Source organism: Tympanuchus pallidicinctus, unplaced genomic scaffold, assembly GCF_026119805.1.
Source record: "Tympanuchus pallidicinctus isolate F22 unplaced genomic scaffold, pur_lepc_1.0 scaffold2, whole genome shotgun sequence".
Lineage (NCBI taxonomy): Eukaryota > Metazoa > Chordata > Aves > Galliformes > Phasianidae > Tympanuchus > Tympanuchus pallidicinctus.
The window spans coordinates 21,471,763-21,489,054 of record NW_026294721.1 but is presented as its reverse complement, the minus strand read 5'-3'; the positions used below and the strand labels follow the sequence as shown (position 1 = coordinate 21,489,054).

Sequence of the window (17,292 nt, the reverse complement as noted above, 5' to 3'; positions counted from 1 at the left end):
GCCAGGGCTGGCAGACAAGAGGGGAGTCTGCCTGTACAAGGGCATTTTCCAAGATCCCAGTGACAAGATAAAGGCCAAAGAACTGACGTAGGTTACACATTGAGACAGTTTCAATCTTAGAGAACCTGGAAAACTGTTGTCTCTGAGCGTTGTCCCAACCGGGTGCCTGAGCACCTCTGAAAACCTCTTGAGATGATGTAGTAAATCTGTTTTGAGACATAATACATGTGTTTGAGTGTTGCATATGATCCATTCATTAAAAAAAAAAAAAAGAGAAAAATGTTTTGGTACCTATTTGGGGCTGCATATTCTCAATATTCTCAACAATCTTACCAGTTTTTGGTTTTTAAGTCAGGAAATGGAGAATTGTGTTTGCACAATCTCATTGCATAAGAATGAGACCAAAATAACGTTACTCATTTCAATAAAGTGCTGTTGTGTCATTAAACATTCAAATAGGCAATAAAATTGTTCTGCAAACCCGAGGGAACCTGTTAGACCAAACACAAAAAGGTTTTGTTAAAAAGACAAGGAAAAGAAAGAAAAGGGGAGAAAAGGGAAAAGAGGCCGCTAGCGTTAATGTTATGAGGTCCTGTGATCTAGTGGCTGGCAACCCTGCCCATGGCAGGGGTAGGAACTAGATAACCTTTAATGTTACCTTCAACCTAAGCCACTCTATGATTCTATTATCCTATTTTTTGTGGCTGTATAGTGGCTGACCTAGAGCATATATGTGAATATACTGATAAACTGTAAAGACTTCTCAGAGACTTCGTGGGTTGCTCATAAATTTATGTGTCCTTTTGGTGAAATGTTTTAACTGGCACATTCCCTTTTTGTTCCACTGCAGTTTCTAAGTAGTCTCTGAAGATCAAATGTGACCATAAAACTAAACCCTCTGCTTACTCCTTACCATTTCTACTCCTTTCATGTTCTCACATCTGCATCATCACAGGATGCCATGCTGCCAACCTGAAATCCTTCCTGAGAGCCTGTTTCTTACCATGCTTATCAAAAACACTAGCTCTCACCCCATTAAAGACCCTCTCCAACAAAATGATGAGCCTGTGATCAGTCTCCAAAAGCACTGGGGTTGGATCTTTGTAAAAATCCCAGAAAAGCACTATCAGTAATCTAGTAGGGCTTTTCATCCCGTGGAACACATCCAATTAGCAGAAGCAAGTGCATGTATTTGTTCCTAGAAAGGACAGGCGAGGGAAAGCCCACAGTCTCCTTGAAGACCTTTTATTGCATCAGGGAGTAGACCTCATTTGATACTCATCAGCACGTTCCAGTGTATCTCAGATTTTTTTCAAGTATCCAGTTTTTTCTTTCACAATGTTTAGAACAATTATTTAGGAAAAGCTTTTCACATCCCATGCAAGAAAGAGTAAGAGAAAATAGAAAATATTTTGGAAAGAAAGCATGAACCAGATGGTATGGACAATTCTCTGTTCTGTTTTCATTCACATGAGATTTTGCCCCTGCTTAGCTGTCAATCATAAAAAAAGTGGAAACAATTGCATATTTATGGTAGTACTGTAGTGGAGGGTGACACTGTCATCAAGTCAAGCTGTAAATTAGAAGGCGAGATATGCTTCTATTCCTACAGCAGCTCAGTTGGGCTGTATGAGGAGCGGAGCATGCGTGCACATACAAAATCTATCCTCCATTCCACTGGGATGCCTGTGCTGTTAACCCTTTTCCACTCTGGCTTAGATGTATCCCTCTCACGATGCCAGCGTCATAAAGAGGCATATGGAAAGTCATATAATCACTATTATGGTGTGTATGAAGCCAAGGGGCTCATAATGCAAGGAAAGCTGGTGGGTACACAGATAAAAACTTGTACAATTCTGCCCAAATTTCTTAGGTTCCCACTAAAAACAACTTGCAAGACAAAATAATTTATTTTCAGTTTCTGCCATTGAGAATACCTCTTATCTGCTGATTTTCACTACTTTAAATGATAGTGGGGACAGATCTTGGAAATGAACATCAAGGTGGAGCTAAAAGTGAAAGCGTAAAAGGAAAGCCAAGAGCTTGAGCCACCTCCCTACACATTCCTGATTCACATGGTATGTTGAAGAGCCTTCTAAAAGTGAGCGTACTGCATTTTAGCCCAACACTCAGCTAGCAGAAGTGTGTTCTCAGTCCACTTATCACTCTTCTCTGTGCATTCAAGTGATAGGATTCACTTTGTAATGCTTCTAGTTAAAAATTAAGATCAGCTTGTTTTCCAACAGAAAAATGTGAAGTCAAGGGAAGAACAGTGACTTTAAAAAGATAATGTGATTGAAGGGAGTTCTGTGAGTTTATACCAGCTAAATGCCAGCTTCCCCGTATACATTCATGAGACTGAAGCACGGGACAGATTTTGGCATAATCTCCTGGATTTTATCCCCAGATTTGAGACTGATTATTTCTACAGTCATGGGCAAACCACTGAATTTTCATGAGGCAGCTTCCCTGCCTGCAGAGCATCTCGTGACGGATGAGTTACGTTTGCAGAGAGGAATTCTGAAGATAAAAAAATCCATGTAGTACACTGGGGCTGTAGGCATTCTGGGACCAGGATCCAGGCTGCAGGTGTGTTTGTACAGTGCCTAACACACTGTGGCTGCAGTGCTGTGGATAAACAAGTCTAACAGTCAGAGCAGACTGCTAGCAATTGCCTTTTGGGTTTGCTCCCAGCAACCATCACAGCGATGCTTCTTTTGCCAGTCTTTGTTGTCCTCTGAATTCCTCTCTCCTGCATGGGACCTTCTAAATTTTTTAGCTGTTCTCTCTATATTTTTTGATTCCTCTATCCCTTCTCTGTCTTGACCAGCCTGTCAATGTGTAGTATTAGGAAGTTTCTACGTTTGGTGTGTCCAGACTAAGACACTCAGAAGATAAGGACAAATAATTGCAAAGGACCAACTGATACCATCTGACAGCACTTTCTCCACAGAATCCACCAGTCTGTCCCTGGGAGGTTCAAACACTTCTCTTTTCTCACTGGTGTGTCCTGGTGCTGCTGGCTGCAAGCTGCTTGACTAGAGCTTTGGAATGAGCTTTGATTTTTGTACATAGGAAAGACAGAACACAGGAACACCAGCTAAAGAACAACCAAACTGCAAGCTTAAAATTACTGATAGGTAGGGTAGGAATATAGGACCGTATGCATGTGCATGTGTGCATGTATATATAAATTTTTTAGCCGGGCAGCTTTTGATTTTTAGCTTGATACAAGCATGATTAAACACGGATGCACCGTAATTATGCTCTTTTTAAGGAGAATTCGTGGAATCTGCAAACTATCCCACTATACAAAACTATCCCAGTAATTGGGCCAATCTCTAGATCTTGAGTGAAGCCACTCAAAAATAAACCATGTGTAGCCTCTTAGGGAACTTTGCACTTTGGGATCCCTTGAAGCCTTGAGAGAAATGGCTCCCGCTCCTCCTTGCAATACCCTTCCTTTCTGAGCCATCGCTCCAAGGTCATGGCACAGCCCACGTGGCCCTTTGTGGAGCCAGTCTGGGCCAGGGCAGTAAGCTGTCGCCATGCTCCTGCGACACGCCGCTTGCTTTCTGTCTTCCCCAGGCTCAGGCAGCTCCCAGCTATGCCCTGCGCCCTCTCCTCCCACTGGCAGTTCTGCTTGCTGCTTGCCAGCCTGCCGGATCCATCATCCACGGCATGTTTCAGTTTGGTTTCTCCTCTTGACCGCTCAAGAAGGTGTGTTGTTTGCTTAGCCTAAGTGCTTCTGGGGCCTAATGTCCCGTTGTTATGTACAGACCATTCCTGCTGTCATGAATCATGTTTTACCACCCCTTTGCCTTCGCTTCTGCACCAGGCTTTTTTCTTCCAAGCAAACACATTTGAGTTCCGTGTTTGCAGCTGAAGTGCTGTGCTCCAGGTATTCAGCACACAGCTCTCGCCCCACGAGCCACAGACCACTTTTCTTGTGACTGAATGCAAATGGACTCCATGCAGCCTGAAAACAATTTTGCCAGACACGTATGAAGAGAAAGATTTTGCTGAAAACTTTGTGCCGTCAAACAAAATATGCCCTTTTCTTATCTTATCTGTTGTAACTCAAGATATTTGCACAACGCCTTGTGCTAGGAAGGAGTTGTTTGTACATGTTTCACTCCCTTTTCTCCAAGTTTTGAATTTTGAATGAAATCTTTCTGCTCAAATCTCTCCCCCAGCCCCCCATCTGCAACAACATCAAAGTTTCTCTTGTCCATTCTTCCTTAAGGTTTGGCCCAGCCCTCTCAAAACTCATTAGCTTCGTACTTTTTGCAATTAACTTTCAAGCTGCCACTAAGAGCTCTCGGTGTCTGGCAGCGCTCACATCTCTGTTCCCTTCTGTCCCACCCACTCGGCCTCAGCCCGAGAGCCCTTAACAAATGACTCCCAAGGAATTTAAATGGCTAAGACTGACTGACCAATAAAGCGATGCATAATCCCCATGAGCAGGTCTCACAGCTCGTGCCATTAGGAAGAAGGGCTGCTTTGGTGAAGGCTCGAGCCCTCAGCCCATTGCACTTGGATCGTGGGACCAGGGTGGTAAGGTTTTCTGTCTGCCTCTGGTTTTGTGGCTGTTTGGGAGTGGGCATTTGTCAGTGCCAGGGTGTTGGATTGGGTTTTTTTCTGCATTTATAGGGGCTTTAAGAGCTGTATGAGAAGGAAGCAAAAACTTCTAAGCTGGAACTATGAGCTGTTATGAATACCTACCAGAATTTGTGTGGCAACTGACATGGCAAATATCAGAAAATTGAAAACCAAAATACCAGTGTTTTAGACAGAAGACAGAAAATAAATTCAGATTTCAGAGATGTTCTATTGCTTTTAATGAAGTGTTAGATAGCCATTTACAGCTGTTTTGTGCTTTATTTTCAATGGGATTGTCTCTGCCATCTTCTTTCTGTGTTGACTGATAGTGTGTTTGGCTCTTGTATGAGAGAAAGACACCAAAATGGAGCTTTAAAAGTGGATTACAGCTTTAGGCAGAGAATTTGGAGCTTACAGCTTGAAGATGGTTAGAAATAAGCAAGATACTTATATGCAAGCGTTATTCATACAAATCAATGTATGTAACTCCAGCACAGTGACTACTTGGTAACATGTTAAGAGAATGAAGTTTGGTATTATTCTGTTCACCTTTTCACTAAGTAGCCTGTAAAATGTTTAAAGGTTCTACGACATAGGACATGTGATGTTAATCTGTTCACCTTTATATATTTATTTGTTCATTTATTACTTTATTGAAGACAATGCTGATAGCAACAGTAGAGTTTGAACTTAAAACCTGGAAAAAAACAAACAAGCAGTTGACTCTAAAAAGCAAAAGAGGAAAACATATAAGATTCAGCTGTGCTACATCTTAACATAACATTCAAATTGCTCCTTGCCACAAGGACCGGACACAGCAGCTGTGTATCATGGCATCCTGTCCTGAGTTGGGTGGCTCTGGAGCCATGTGCAAAGCATTCCATGAGCGTCACACACCTGACCTTGCCATGGATGGCAGCGGGTGCTCAGAGTGCATGAGGGGTGTTGCAGGAAAACTTCACTTGTGTCAGTTTCCATTGTGAACTGGTGGCCCACGCTGCTGCTGGCTGGTGATGCGGATCCTAAGGCCTTGCCAGGTGTCTGAATGAGCTGAGAGAGCTTTTAATTAAATGGAGCAAACACCGTTAATCTAACTGCCTGCAGAACACATATATTTTTGTTCCCCTAGAAAGGACTGCAGGACTGCATCTATAAAAAATTTGTTGTATCGTTGTTGGTTTGATTATTTTTCCATGGGTTTCTCATTTAGCTTTGCACTGTATAACTGAATTAGTTAATGTGATGGATAAAAGCAAATAGTTAACAAAGCAGGAGGCTTTTTGCAAGTCTTTTTAATAATTTCTCTTCAATTCTGTATTTTTGGTTCAATTCTTTGTTGAAGAAATTGCATTGAAACAAATATTGCTTGTCTTCTTTCGTCTTCTTTCTCCAGTCTTTAATCTGAAGAAAAAAAAAATCCCAGTTAAGGTCAGCAAAAGGTGAATCTCAAATGGCACCTGTCTCAAATACCATTTCTGTCTTGAAATGCACAAAACCATCATTTCCAAATGATGGATATTTCCAACTGAGCTGCAATTTCAATGGACTTAAATTGTCTTGAATTAACTCAGCACAGAAGCGGTGCCTCCTGAAAGAGTCCCTGCCTTCGTTAAATATTTTTTTTTAATTTATAATATTAACCCTGAGCATGGGTAACGAGTACTGGAAATCTCTTCCTTGTACTTGTAAACCTTGTTTCTCAATTTCAACCCAAGGTTCAAAGGTTTGTACAGATCTCTTAGATCAGAGGTCAGGTACAAATTGCTGCACTTTGCAGCTTCGTTCTGCCGATATGACAGAATTTCACAGCAGAGACGATTACCTTCCATCCCCCTCTCCTCCATCCACAGGCAACGCCAGGCAGTTAAAAGCGTGATATGTACAAGCCAGCCATTGGTACCTGAGTTTAATAAATAACTAACTGAGTTTCAGTGGTGCAAGGTGCACGTTATAAAAAGGGGTCAAATGTCAGTGCACAAGGAAAAAAACCATGCAGTCTCTGACTAAGCCAAATGCTTTGAGTTTAATGTGCTTTCAGCTGCAAACATTCACATCCCACTCTGTGGTTCTCTCCATGCTGATTTTAATTTCTGTAACCTGGGGGAGAGGGAACACAAGTTGGGCCACTATCAGTTTTCCCTTAAATCGCAGCCGAAATCAGAGCAGCAGGCTGGGCACCCAGCAGTGAATGTGTTGTCTCTGCATTCAAGTGGTAAACACAAAAGTGTGAGAAGTTCATAATAACAACAGCATGAAATATGAAATATTAGTTAAAACTGAAATTTCTTACACTATTGTTCTAACACTGACATAGTAAGTAGTTTTTGTGTAAACAATCCACATGCCGTATTCAGGCACAGTATTCTACATTCTAGTTACCAGCCTATCTCTACATCCAGAGTTCAGCAAAGCATTTCACAGACACTCACAGCCGTTGAACTAGGTAGCCCTCTTACATATATGTATAAATAGGAATTGGAGCCATATGTGTCTCTTACAACTCAGAATATTCTATGATTCTATGATTCTATATAGTGTTTGTTGTTTTTTTTCTTAGAAATAAGAAGTGGAATAGATTAATGTCTTATCTTTCCTGTATAGCACTTAATAGATGTTTCTACTGTTGTTTTTGCTTTTCAACTGCCAAAGATCCCTTTTAAAGTCTTTTTTATGGCAAAAGCTTGCAAGCTCATAGTCACCCTAGCTGAGACACTTCTTCCTCTCCTGGAAAGTATGTGCTCTAAAGCAGATTGTTGGTGACACACTTTTCTGTACCAGATTCTCTGTAGAGAACACTGTTCAACTGCATTTGTGATAAACTGACTTTGGAAGAAGTTCTCCATTCATTCCAGTTCATCTACAATAGGAAATACTTGTTACACACAAAGTGATTACATTGCACTTTATTTATATGTCATACACTTTCCTGTCTGACTGTGGTAATAGACTTTGTGGACTAAATTGAAATATGTGAATCTGTGGAGAAGGGAAGAGTTGTGTTTCCTGATTTGGAAAGCTGATAAGAGTGATTATATGACTCATCTCTCATCTTCTCGGCCTTCTTCCACACATGGCTTCAATATTGTGTAGGATAGTATCTGCAGGCACAGTCAGTAATGGCTCTATTGAAATACTAAGAGTTGTATAATTATTTTGAGTTGGACTGGGTAAAAGATAGGGCTGGGACAAACTGTACGACACAAAGGTTACACAACTTGTTGGGACAAAGTTCTGAATGGCTTGCAGCAAAGTGCATTATACAATGAGAGAAGAGACTGGGTTTCACTTACTCCAACTTTCTTCAGAAGTGGTTGAAGTTGAGATGGGTGCTGTCACACTGGGGTAGGTTAAAACACTCAAGAAACACACTCTCAATTAACAGAATGTACATTGCAGAAACAGAGAAATAAAAAATGTGTAGCTGAGATGCTGTAGGTGTTGGTAGTGCTTTGGCAGATACCAGTAGCTTTTTCATCAACGTCACAGGCTGAGCTCCAGACACAGGAACCTTTTCTGGCTTTATTAATTGGGTTATCATTTTTTAAAATTTAGATTTGCTTTAATAGTCTTTCTGTGGCTTCTAGACCAGGAGGTCAGATGGTTGAGGAGCCTCCATTCTTGTGAATGATCACTCTTGTGCATTGATAGTGCTGATGGATAATACTATTGGAACTTCTAACAGGCTTTGTAGGATCACACTCCAAATTAAATATGTCTTAAAAGGGTGTAGAAAGGGTTGGTAACTGAATAAACAAGAAGTTGGCACAATACAAACTTATTATGTAGGGGAATCATAATCTCAGTTGCATTTCTTTTTCGGTATAAAATTGCTGTGACACAAGATTAATTTAACTACAAGAAGTGATATAATATGGCTTAGAGAATAAGGTCTGTCAGAGCTATTACTCTTAATGATAGTGATGAAAACGAGAAGCTTAACCTTGGAATCCTAGTCTGAAGTTGTAGCCAGTGACTGACTCTGTAAATTGAGGCAAATTCAAACTCCCTGACTAGAACTGAAGTTTTAACCAGGGAAATTCCAGCTTGTTATCTTTCCAAATAATTTCAGATGTTTTCCTCATAAGTAGGTAAAAGTAATTAAAGAATAGATTTAGAGGAACTTTACTATCATTTTTTTAACTAAATGCACTGATTTCATTGGTGCCTGGGGGACGTAATCTGTCCCTGCAAGACTTTTAAGGCAGGGATTGCAGCAGTACTCCTCAGTGTCTTACAAATATATTCATAGAAGCCACTAGTCCTACAGCTGATATCGACGAAGTAGTGCTAGATGCTGACTGTGCTTCTTTTTGGAAGACTCAATAAAAAACTGGAACTGTCAATCAAAAAATTCAATCAACAGTTTTTAGCATATTTGGAATTAAACTAACCACTGTTAACATGCTTGTGCCACATAGGACAAATGTAAGCAACTGAGAATTGTGTACAGATCCTTTCTCTGCAGGAGGCACATGCTGAAAATGACTCCTCGAGCCCATAACACTGACCTAGTCCATACCAGGAAAAGACAAACTGGTTGGAATAAATTCATAGTGTAAGCCTGAAATGTGTGACAGGACCCCTGCTGGTCAAGATCCCTGATGTCATCACCACTTCTGCAAGTGGGAATTTCAGCTGCTAGTTTCAGGATTAATAGGTCAGACATTTCTTCTGTCCTGGAAAACTTTATTCAGGTGTATCACAGACTCATAGAATCATTAAAGCTGGAAAAGACCACTAAGATCATCTAGTCTAACAATCAGCCCATCCCCACCATGCCCAGTGTCCCTCAGTGCCACATCTATGTGTTTCTTTAACACCTCCATGGATGATGACTCCACCACCTCCCTGGGAAGCCTGTTCCAATGCCTTACCGTTCTTTCTGGGAATAAACGTTTCCTAACATGCAACTTGAACTTCCCCTGGTGCAACTTAAGGTCATTACCTCTTGTCCACAGACGAGAAGTCCTCAAAACGTATTAAGCAGCTCTTCTCTTCAGATTGACTCTTCCTAATACAGTCACCAAGTCTCTAGTATTTGTCTTAGTGACTGTACTCTAATACTCCCTGGCCTTACTTCTGTACATGTCAGTCTGGCTTAAAGAGAGATGGGTGAAAAGATCTGACTTGGCTAAGAGGTATCAGCCACTTCTGTTACTCTCCTGGTTCCTTTGTCTCTACGGGGACCTACAAAGCTCTCCTTTAGTCCTAGATTGCTCACACAGCCAACATGTCCTTACTGATAACTACACAGGTCTGATCTACAAGTTTACTCTCCCTAGCTGCTCACTGTGTTAGCCACTTTCTCCTCAGACATCTGCCTGAATGACCCAGACTGGGAAAAGTCACCTCATCAAAACTTTTGTTGGGCATTTGAGCCTGGGGCAACTTTTTCACCCTGCTCAGTTGCAGGTAAAGCAATGCGTCTGACACATTGCAGAGAGCCATCACAGTCTGTTGGCCTCAAGTGTTTCTTCTTTGTTAAATGTGCAAAGACATCATCCATCCTTCTGCTGAGCAAAGACGTTTTCCCTAGAGACCTTCCCCTTTCTGTAAGAACAGATAAGAAAAGGTCTCTGACCAGAAAGCCAGACCTAAATGACCTGCTCCCTCTTGCACCAATGCAACATGGGTCTCAACTTCAGACTTTTGCATTTTTGTGAGTGATATAGCAGGTGGGGAGCCCAGCTCTTGTCCACCATGGATAACCATGGTGAGGATTAGCATCTGACTGCAGCAAGCAGCAGGCAAAACAGAGCCAGAGGCTACGGTGAGGCGTGTTCCTGCAAAATATAGGACTTTGTTTCACCACCAGAGTGGGAAGGAGCCCTGTGACATTGTATACACAAAATGAATGTAACAATCCCTGGAGTCTTCAAGGGCAGGTTCAACGGGGCCCTGGGCTAGTCTGATCTAGTGGGCAGCAGCCCTACCCATGGCAGGGAGCTGGAACTGGGTGGGCTTAAAGGTTCCTTTGAACCCAAATATTCTGTGACTCTGCAATTGTATGTGAACTTGCCATGAGAAGAGTCAACTTTAGAAAATACAGAGATTTAACTGCTGCAGGGAGTCCAGAGCTGCTGCTGCAAGTCAGCAGCAGGATTTCTATTTGCCCTTATTACTGCAATGTAAAAAAGTCGGAAGGTCACATTTGAAACAGTAGCTGATATTTCACTCTGTCAACATGGTGTATTTAGTTAAAACGCTGATGGCTGACCTTCCCTCCACAGCAGCAGAGGCTGCAGCACACAATGCGAAGCTGCAGCAGCTCCAGAAGTAAGCAGGCTGACGTGTCCATGAGGGCACATTCTGTATTTTCAGCAGGAATTTGCACAGTCCAAAGCACCAAAAGGGCCATCACAGTGACAGCTGGCAGAGAAGTCAAGGCTTTCCCTGGGGAGGGGTCTGGTGCCTGAATGACCCAGGCACCCCACCAGCTGCAGGTGAGGCACAAGTGTCCCCTGTTTTTGAGGAAAGCTCTGGGTGGGATGCTTCACGCACTACCTAGGCTCAACATGAAGCAAATGCCAAAGATGCTTGGATTCCACAGGTGTCCCTGGGTGCTCCTTCCTGCTGTGGTGCCAGCACCTGTTCCCATGCCCTGTGACTGCTGGTGGCTCTGTGGCCAGTAGAAGGCAAAAAGCAAAACTGTATGGGTGAGTTAATGCAGACACAAACAAAGCCTTTCATAGGAAAAAGGAGGAATTTGCAGCAGTTGCAGCCACGAAGACACCAGTTGTGTCTCTGAGTGTGTAAAAGTCTGTTTCATCATAAGTGGCTGAACAGAAGTGCAAGTGGCTGCCTGGGGTGATGCTGAGCACTGTGTGAATTCAGGGATAAGGTGTTACAGAGATTGCCTTTTCTTAAGTGATGAAGTCTGACCAGTGAAGCCTTCTAGGAAAACAGTGGGATTACTTTGCTTTGTATCATGCAGTTATTTCCCTTTTTATGTCTTAATGAACTCTCAGTATATAACTAGCATTTTTTTGCCTGCGTCCTGGGTACCAGATGCAGAAGATAGACTCATTGTCGTCCCTTGCATCTGCAGACCCAGAGATATGTCTTAAAATGCAGGTGGGTTTCTTCAGCCTCAACGCTTTCAGCATCACAGGCCACCCCCGAGACAAAAAGGCCAAACCTCCTTAGCCACAAGAAAGAGAAAAAAACAACAGCAGAGAGGGAACAGCTCTTGCTCCCAGCAGGCACAGAGGAAGAGAGACTTTCTGCTTCCCCTTGCGTCAGTGACCAGCTCCTCTGCAAGTCCTGGGGCATTGCCTTCTCACTGCAGTCCTGAGCTACCCCTGTTCTGGCAGCACTTGCCCCGACGCTGTTGTTACTCAAAGCATGGTGTTCCCATTTAATGAAAGAGGTGCTTGGTACTCAGAGTATGCTTTAGCTCAGACACTGCTGGTGTGGTAGGTTTTCCATTTAATATTCTCAGCTCTGATAAAAATAAATAAATAAAAAGAAAGGAATTAATGTTTAGGTCAAGAACTATTTGCACACAGCTTACTGGTAGCAGAGTTTCATAAGCAGAAGGAAGTGAAATCTGACTGGTTTCAATGAAACATGTACATCTGAGAGTTCACCTGCAAGTGAAGGAGAATTCCTGCACACAGAGCTGAGCCAGAAGGACTCAAGGCTCTCAATATGCTGCAGAAGTCAGTGGACACCTAACTGAGCTTTGAAAAATCAAGCAGGCTTTACCTTTTTCTGAGAAAAAAAGAAGCCAGCCTTGTTTCAGCCTGGGTAATAGGTCATTTAAAAATTGGTCATCTCCAAAATGCAATCTTTCTCATTATGAATTAATACTTTTTGTTTGTCTTTCTGCTTTATGAATCTTTGTCATGGAGATCAGGTGTAATTTCTTCTTCATAGGCTAGAAACCAAGCTCTCATATTTCACATGACATCACATTTTAACATAGCTTAAACCACTGACTCTGCTCTTAGCACCAGCCACACCTCATGGATGCACAGGAATCCCTCTGCATTTACCCACCGCTAAACTCGCAGCATTAACTCCTGCCCAGGTACACCCACAGCACATGATGGCAAGTTTCCATGAGCACTTAACTGCAGACTAAAATCATCCATCAACAGTGCTGAACGCTTCGGAAAGAGGTCATTTTGCAAATTGTTCTGTTGAGAGTGACTACTTTTCAGCATGAGCAGGCAAGGTATTGCTGGCAGCACAGGAGAAGGGAGCACTCTGTCTCTCCTGCACTTTTCCTCATCAAAACAGGTGATCTCTGAACCCCATGAAGGTGTTGGCAGTGTCAGGTGGCAGTGACAGTGACAGTGTTACATGCGTATTTATGTACATCAAGCAGGGCTTGAAGGGCCTTAATAAGTGTAAAATGGATTTTATGTTCACCGTAAGTTGTTCAGTAAGATAATGTCTGCAGCTGAGGTGGCCATCAGCATTTAGCAGCACTTTCAGGTACAGATTCTGATATCAGAGTTCAGGAATTGGGCTCCATGATCCCTACGGGACCCTTTCAACTCAGGATATTCTATGATTCTGTGATTAGAGATCATCTTGATGGTGCTGGGGGACATGCAAAGTGCTGTAGGACAAGCTAGTTCCTTGACACCACGGGCAGCCCCAACCCAATCCCAGCAGCTGGTTCTGTTGGATCAGGGAGGCTTTGCTCTATCTCCACCCTCTCCACCCTCCCAGCGCATCTGTTGCTTTCTAGACTTCAGCCCCACTTCTGAGCCAAACCCACAACAGGATACAGAGACTTTTGTTTTGTAAGTTGACCTAAAACTGACAGTAATGATTCATTTTTAAACTTACCTACCCCTGAGATAATAAGTAATTCACTTGCCAATGGGTGGCCCGTGTGAAGGTAATGATTATTCCCTGGTAAAATGCCTGCTTACCAAGCTTTGATTTTACTCAGAGAAAGGTAAAAGCAGATCTTTAGGAACAACTTGTCAAGTGTAAAAAGAAGATGTTTTTCTCTGCTTTAATTTCTACTAATGATGTGAAATAATTCCCAGAAGTAAAACCAAAATGGCTGGCTCTGACACATTAAAAAGAGAATCATTTTTATAAATTACATTTAAAAGCAAGATTCTATCAAAACTGATGCATGTCTGTGAAAGGCCTGGCTTCAAAGAAATTGTGATTTCTGAAGGTAAAATACTGCCTGGACATGACTGTCACTATCAGTGCCCCTCCAGCTTCTCTACCTCCCTCTTTGCTCTCCATATTCTTGCAAATAGAATGACTGTTCCACACCAGGAGCACCAGTGTGCAACACCCATGGCCCAAACACACCAGCAGGATCAGACCCTGCCACAGACCAAGGCTCAGAGACGTATGGTTTCCTAATCCCAAATGCAGTTTCAACATGCATGCATGGTAACCAATGCAACACAAATGATAAAATTGTTGTCATTAAGAGTATATATCAGAGTCTTTGTGGAATTGTGACTAAATAATGCCATTACATGGAACAAATAAATTTGGCTGAAGCTTTATCCTTTATTAGGATACAGGCCATCAAACACAAACTGTGGCTATTTCTGATGGCGGCCTGCAGAGTTTCCTACAGGAGCCAGTGCCCTTTGACAGTCAAAATAAAACAGTCATTAATGCAAATCGTGGCAAATAAATGAGGGAATGATGCAAAGGCTGATGGAATTGTATATAGAAATAAGGAGGTACCAACCGAGGAGCACTCAGTAGGTGGGACCTACTTACCAGGAAGTCGAGATATGGCTAACACAAGATTGTGGCACGTAGGAGTAACAAACACAAGACTTGCTTGCTGGGTTCTACATAACCCCAGTGAGCAATATCTCTGGAATGACTGGGGATTAGAAATGACAAAGAACTCAGCAAGCTTCGCTTGAGAGGAGAGTGGAGAAATGGGCCTCGTGAGACAGAGGAGTGGGGAGAAGAGAGGCAGGTGGTCTTCATCCCTACGTCCAGCAAGGGTGAGAAAAGGCAGAAAGTCTGAAGAATGTGGAAAGAGATACAAACACAATTCCAGTGAAATAAGGACTAAATGTGAAGGCCAAATAGAGTTTGGCCTGCAAAATTTATTAAAAAGAGGATAGAGTTGTAGCTTGATGACACAGCTTGAATACCATCGTAAAGCAAAAATAGAGGAACTGAAAGACTATTTACTCAGAGAAAGGTTTAATGTAATGCTAGCTGGAAGAAAAGCCAGACAAATTCTCAGGAGAAATAGCATACCTTCTTGTCAAAGAGAATAATTAACAAACAAGCCTTAAAAGGAAGTGCTAGGCTCTGCAGCTCCTTGATGCCATAAAATCAAGGCTGGGTGTTCTTCTGGAAGATGCGTTTTACTCAGATAAATGTTACAGGACTCCATGTGCCAATAACAATACAATGTAAAGGTCCATGTTATATACAATCACTCATATTAAATGTTCTGATGGTCCTTCCCAGCTTTAAAAGGCCATGAATTAACTATTCTAAGTCCCAGTGTCATGTTTTATTTGTGCTCAGTGGTAGATCCCATTGTCCTGCAGTCACGGTTATCGGAATTTTCAATCTCCTGTATTTCTGCATTTCCTGCCTGGATTTAAATGTAGAACGAGATTTCAGAGATTTACCCTTCCCTTGCTGGCTTACAGGGCTGTGCAGCCAATTGCAGGCTGCCTGTAATAAAGAAGTGATTCTCCTCAGCTTTTCTGAAGTGCTGGTCTTATAAGAAAAGAGACAAGCACACCACACACCATACCACAAGCAGCAGGCAGCTCAAAAGCTTGCCAGGTTGTCCTTTGCACAAGAAGATAAGAACCATTTTTCCCTGGTGTGAAGGTGTACTTATTATCTCCTACTTGACTGTTCTTGTGAAGGTCTAGATGAGCCAGGGGCTGGCACAGAATGGGCGCTTCTCATGCAGTCTGGTATGGCTCTTTCATCTGCTTTTCTGAAGCCTTATATCTGTGTGAAAATGAGCTTGCAGAACTGCTGAAGGTCAAAAAAGAAGGGCTGGTATTCTAGTGGCAGCTAGCAGCTTGTAATGAGTGTCTGCTTCTTCCTTCACCCAGGTTTTATCAGGCTTTGAATGAGTTTGACATCATGACCGCTGAGGACTCTACTGCAAGGATGAGCAACGATTCCACCAACGTGAGCACCACGAAAGTCCCTGAAGGTGTGGCCGGTGCGCCCAACGAGGCGGCCCTGCTGGCACTGATGGAGCGCACCGGCTACAGCATGATCCAGGAGAACGGGCAACGCAAGTACGGCGGCCCACCGCCTGGCTGGGACGGCCTGCACCCTCCTCGCGGCTGCGAAGTCTTCGTGGGCAAGATACCCCGTGATGTCTATGAAGATGAGCTTGTCCCCGTGTTCGAGTCTGTTGGCCGCATCTATGAGATGCGCCTGATGATGGACTTTGATGGGAAGAACCGCGGTTATGCCTTTGTGATGTACACACAGAAGCATGAGGCAAAGCGGGCTGTCAGGGAGCTGAACAACTATGAAATCCGCCCAGGCAGGCTGCTGGGTGTGTGCTGCAGCGTAGACAACTGCAGGCTCTTCATTGGAGGCATTCCCAAGATGAAGAAGAGAGAGGAGATCCTGGAGGAGATCGCTAAAGTGACGGAAGGTGTACTGGATGTCATTGTCTATGCAAGCGCTGCAGACAAGATGAAGAACAGGGGTTTTGCCTTTGTGGAGTACGAGAGCCATCGAGCAGCAGCAATGGCCAGGAGGAAGCTCATGCCAGGAAGGATCCAGCTGTGGGGACACCAGATTGCTGTCGACTGGGCAGAACCAGAGATAGACGTGGATGAAGACGTCATGGAGACTGTTAAAATCCTCTATGTGAGGAACTTAATGATTGAGACCACAGAGGACACCATTAAAAAGGTCTTTGGGCAGTTTAACCCTGGCTGTGTAGAGCGGGTGAAAAAAATACGCGATTATGCCTTTGTGCACTTTACAACCAGGGAAGATGCCATCCACGCCATGAATAACCTTAATGGTGTCGAACTGGAAGGCTCGTGCCTGGAGGTTACCTTGGCCAAGCCAGTGGACAAGGAGCAGTACACTCGCTACCAGAAAGCAGCAAAAGGAGGGGCTGCAGCAACACCCGAAGTAACTCAGCAACCCAACTATGTTTACTCTTGCGATCCATACACACTAGCGTATTATGGATATCCATACAATGCCCTGATAGGGCCCAACAGAGATTACTTTGTGAAAGGTTAGTAAGCACAATCAGGGGATGCGATGGGCAGATTTGATCTAAGGCTGGTGTGACCCTAGGTCTATCTGAAACAAAGGACAGCTGGTGCTTGGCTGTTTTAACCACTCTTTTAGAGGTCTTTTTGTCATATTTATATTCCATTTCATTTTAATTTATGATCTTGCAGAGATAAAAGCTAATATACAGGCTAGCATCAGAACTACACAGACAGAATAAGCAAACAGACCAGTTATGGGGTGGAGAAGGGAGGGACCTGGTTTTTCTGAGCGTTGTACTAACACTGGCCAAATGGACGTCCAAGGACTTTAGGTTCTGATGTCTCTTTCCAAAGAGCTGCATCCTAGGTATTAGGGATCATGGCACAGGGTGCTCCTTCTGACTTCTTCTAGAGGTGTGGGTGCAGTGAGAACCACCTGGTAGACCTCAGCAACCAAAGGGAGGGGTGTCAGGAAAAGCCTGAGCTCAAAACTTACCAGATGTCATCTGTCCTC

The 17,292-nt window shown here is 43.2% G+C and overlaps 1 protein-coding gene across 7 annotated transcripts in view; it reads left to right on the top strand.

Annotated features, from left to right (window-relative positions):
• RBM47 (RNA binding motif protein 47) overlaps positions 1 to 17,292 on the top strand; it is a 75,589-nt gene that overhangs the window by 51,355 nt on the left and 6,942 nt on the right. For 6 of the 7 annotated variants that reach the window (XM_052682787.1, XM_052682785.1, XM_052682790.1 and 3 more), the window contains one exon: positions 15,639 to 16,798. In XM_052682787.1, the coding sequence (XP_052538747.1) occupies positions 15,670 to 16,798 (1,129 nt within the window). In that variant the 5' untranslated portion in view covers positions 15,639 to 15,669. Of the gene's footprint in view, positions 1 to 4,275; positions 4,558 to 15,638; positions 16,799 to 17,292 lie in introns of those variants that run through there. The other variant, XM_052682789.1, reaches the window with a different exon arrangement.